This window comes from Vigna unguiculata, chromosome 6 (assembly GCF_037176805.1).
Source record: "Vigna unguiculata cultivar grain cowpea cultivar isolate G323 ecotype 2 chromosome 6, ASM3717680v1, whole genome shotgun sequence".
In the NCBI taxonomy this organism is placed as follows: Eukaryota; Viridiplantae; Streptophyta; class Magnoliopsida; order Fabales; family Fabaceae; genus Vigna; species Vigna unguiculata.
Window position 1 is genome coordinate 41038085 of NC_140797.1, and position 3928 is coordinate 41042012.

At 33.2% G+C, this 3928-nt stretch overlaps 1 protein-coding gene across 9 annotated transcripts; it reads left to right on the top strand.

The window, feature by feature from the left end:
* The first annotated feature begins 258 nt into the window (after positions 1 to 258).
* Positions 259 to 3357, top strand: LOC114186890 (uncharacterized). Of its 9 annotated transcripts, none has more exons than XM_028074960.2 (6): positions 259 to 740; positions 918 to 1214; positions 1767 to 1982; positions 2308 to 2492; positions 2941 to 3030; positions 3132 to 3357. In XM_028074960.2, the coding sequence occupies exons 2-6, from the start codon at positions 963 to 965 to the stop codon at positions 3205 to 3207; spliced, it is 819 nt and encodes a 272-aa protein (XP_027930761.2). In that variant the 5' UTR covers positions 259 to 740; positions 918 to 962; the 3' UTR covers positions 3208 to 3357. The 9 variants fall into 9 exon arrangements, with proteins under 9 accessions (XP_027930761.2, XP_085530628.1, XP_085530629.1 ...); XM_085674502.1 differs by having other exon boundaries at positions 283 to 740; positions 881 to 1214; positions 1758 to 1982; XM_085674503.1 differs by having other exon boundaries at positions 283 to 740; positions 906 to 1214; positions 1758 to 1982.
* The last annotated feature ends 571 nt before the right edge of the window (positions 3358 to 3928 follow it).

The window sequence follows — 3928 nt, forward strand, 5'->3', positions numbered from 1 at the left end:
AAACATCACATTATTATAATCAAAATAAAAAATAAAAATTATTTATAAAAATTATAATATAGTTATAGCATAAATACAGCCTATATTTATAAATATATTTTTAAGTTAAATTTGACAATATTGTTTTTAAAAAAATAAATTTCACTTTATTTTTTTTTAATTCTGTCTATATATTTACTTATTTTACCTTGATTTCAAAAGAGATTTTTGATATTTTCTGTTGAATAACTTTAGAATTCCTCTAAACTTCAACCTGAGTTATCTTTTTCTTTTAATAAGATTGTTAAATATATTTACTTTTAAAATTTATCCTTATTTCTTTCCCTAATATTAGTAAAATGAAACAATTAACTTCTAATTTTTCAATCTGAGAGATGAATCTAAGGGTGACGGTATGTTTTGTCTTTGCCAATTTTCAGTTTGTAATATGGTCCATCAGATGTATCCAACGGCTGAAGAGATCTTACAAATTTCATAAATTTCTCCACGCCCTCCCACATTCTTACAGAGAGATCCTTAGACTAAAATTCAATCCAACGGCTACAGTTTGATATTAAAAAGAATCCACGCGCCACCATACTATACGAAGCAAAAGACTCTAGAACCCTCTTTTTTTCTGTCTGTGGTCACCGCCTTTAACAGAGCCCTAACTAATTTGCAGAACAATCCACCTTTTGATCTATCTTTGGGGACAAGACACTCTTCAAACCCTTCTTGATTGCATCGTCTAATTTTTCAAGGTGAGTCATTTCCTTTCGTTCTCTCATTTTATTTCCTTTTCATTTTCCCTCCAACATTCGTTCTGTTAATATATCTTCATTAATTCCTGCTATCACCATCTTTTTTCATTCAATTCGAACATGCACGCTTTTATTTTCAGGTTCAATAATCTATAGTAAAACAAGGTTTGTTTTCAGGTATGTAAGACGTGAATTTTGAGGTGCTGGTTCTGTTTGGTGAGAATGAACATCATCAAGGTTGGTCCTGGTCCACGTGTTCGTGGTGGGGTTCATGCCCCCAACTTGTCTCAGTTGCGCCGCGATTTTAAGTCTGGAGCATGTTCATCGCCGGTGGCTTTTGACCCTCTCTCCGTGACTTCCCTTCGCCTCACACCTGAATCTTTATCTCGCTCTCAATGCCAACCTGTCCTTAAATCTCGCCAACCTCTTCATCTCTGTTTGGCCGGTGGACAAGGAATGATGGAAAATAATGGGGTAAGAATAAACCTACTTTTTCTTTTACAGTTCTTGATTTTTTTTTTATTTTTTTCCAATTAGATGCTCCTTCAGAAGATTAGATATCGGTAAAGACATCAAATGTATCTTGCATAATGTGAGCTTGTTTTCTTGTTGTTGTGTTTGTTGTGTTTGTTCAGTTGTACTTTTTCAGATATATTCATAGAAGATACAAATGATATGGATAAAAGGATAAAATGAAAATATGAAAAGAACTTTTCGATGAGATTTAGCCTTTTGATATTTGTTGCTCCAAAAATGTTTTTAATTAATGCACAAACAAATTTTAATTTATGGATAATGATAAGTTTGTTTTTTTAGGTGGAGAAATGGGGTCATTTTGTTTTTGTGAGGCCAATTTTTGAATGAAACACTTTTCATTGTATAACTCTAGTTTTCTACATAAAGTGAACCACCGATGTGTGAATAGAGGAGTCCGCATTCTTGATATATATTATTTGGGGCTTTTGTATTTTGGATTTGAATTGTTTTTTAGTTACTAAACACTAGAAACATAATTAGGATTTCCAGAGCAAATCTCTTCAAGAAGCTATGGAACAATTTAAGGGACAGTCGATAGAGGATATATTGCGACAGCAAATGCAGAAAGGAGGCAGTGGAGACATTCCTCCTGGAGGACGCCGTGGTGGTGGTGGTGGAAGTGATGATGGCAGTTCTGGGGGATCAGATGGGATGTCAAACGAAAATCTTCAAGTTGTTTTAGCAACAGTTTCCTTTGTAATAATGGTAAGTCCTCTCGTTGCATGTTGCATGAATTGTGCGTGTCTACTTATTCATTTAGTCTAAGATTTCTTTATTGTGTGGAAAATGAAGGAAAAACATAGTGACGTTGCTAAGATAATAACTGTGGTTAACTGTGTCTGTAAATATAATTTGTGTGTACTTTTTCTGAATTATTTAGAAAGCAAGAGGTGGTTGAGCTTGACATATATTTATATGCAAGATTGGTGATGATTTTTGACTACCTTCTTAGACATGATTAGTTGATTAACAATGTTGATAGGATGCTTGTGCTATGTCCCATTTTATAACACCCTCCATCTTTTTCCAGTATATTTTTGTCATCAACGGGTTAGAACTTATAAAGCTAGCTAGGGACTGCATCAAGTTTGTGTCTGGTAGAGGCCAGAGTGCTCGATTGAAGCGAGCCACGCACAGATGGGTTAAACTTTACGAGAATATCATTGAGAAGAAGGAAGCTGTCAAGAATGGATTGGAGAAAGCCTGCACATACTGGTTCGACCCTGATTTCTTCCGAGGTGTCAGTAGGCATAATTTGAAATCAACTCATGAATAATTCTTTTTTTCTGTATCTGTTATAAACCTGTTTCTTTCTTTAGGTCAAAGAGTGCTTTCAATATATTTTTTTTGGTATACATTCAATAGTATCCTTTGGTTGCTGAATTATCACTATTCAAGAATATAACCGGGTAAATAAAATGATTGCAGTTCTTTGTATGTAACATTTTTCATCTAGGGGATACGCTAGCAAGATAATCCTACAGTTTCTTGTGAATTTAAGCGTCTCGTGAGTTTTTCTATGTGCCACTAGGTTGGTCATACCTATTTACTGAGCATCCTGTTTCAACTCGTTTTACCCTTTTCTGGGGTGATGTTAAAGGAACCTTAGCTACATTCCCAATAACGATTTAGAGACTTTCATATTTTGCACACAACGTAACAGGTCAATGAAGTCAAGACTTACAGGAAACTCCTTGCTAGGCAGTTGCAAAACTGATGAACTTGGATGCTTGGGTCTGCATATTTTTGCGAAGTAATCAAATGTCTCTTAATCCAATTTTCTTTCAATAAGCTAGAGTATAAAATGTTAAGTATGGGTTTAGCTAATCCAAAGTTTTGTTTTTGTTTGTGAAGTTTGTTCTTGCAGTGTGCTGATTGTCGAATAGATTGTCAAATGGATAGCCTGTGTAATACTCCGTCTACATTGTAGTCATGATTGCCATAGGATTCTGTGATAGTAGTTCTGAAACCGTAAAATTGGTCAATTTGTTAGATTCAATGCTAAACTTTGTATTAATTTCATCTGTTGTGATGGATCTCAGTGCATTTGGCAGAGAAATATTTTCTTTGCTTTCGTTTAGTGGTGAAGCAGCTGCTAGAGTCTAAACCATTCCCATTGCTCAAGATAATGCTAGTCTGAAAGTAAAATAAAAAAAAAAAAAACTACTTTTTGAGATTTGTTAACAATGAGTATAGTTGAAAATAAACCTATGGAATATTTCTCTGAATGTTTGATATTAAAATTTTTAATATTCAAATTAAAGAGGGCAGAGTAGTTTCATTTACGGAAGACAAGTTTCGTCTCTTAATTACTTTATGATGAATATTAATGGGGTAATTAGGAGTTGTTTTAGTTTAGTTACATGTATTACTATTTTTAGAGAAAAGAATGAGTGTATATTTTTTCAGTTTTTTTAAGATGGTAGACGCATTAATTTATGATGGGTTTGGAAGGGTCATTTATGCAGAGGAAGTGTTTTCAAAAGTTTTGGTTTTGGTTATAGAGTTATTATATTTTAGTTTATTATGATTTTATGGGTCAATAAGTGAATTTTTTTAATTTTTAGAAACAAATAACGTAAGAAATGGTGTCTATATTTGTATTTTTGTAAAATGTCCTTTTTTATTATGTTTTTTTGTGAGAAAAATTA

Excerpts from the sequence above, each read along its gene's own strand:
- LOC114186890 (XM_085674502.1), top strand. The coding sequence starts at position 963 with ATGAACATCATCAAGGTTGGTCCTGGTCCACGTGTTCGTGGTGGGGTT. Across the intron at positions 1,983-2,307 it reads CAGTTTCCTTTGTAATAATG|TATATTTTTGTCATCAACGG; the intron begins GTAAGTCCTCTC and ends ATCTTTTTCCAG. Across the intron at positions 2,493-2,940 it reads GAGAAAGCCTGCACATACTG|GTCAATGAAGTCAAGACTTA; the intron begins GTTCGACCCTGA and ends ACAACGTAACAG.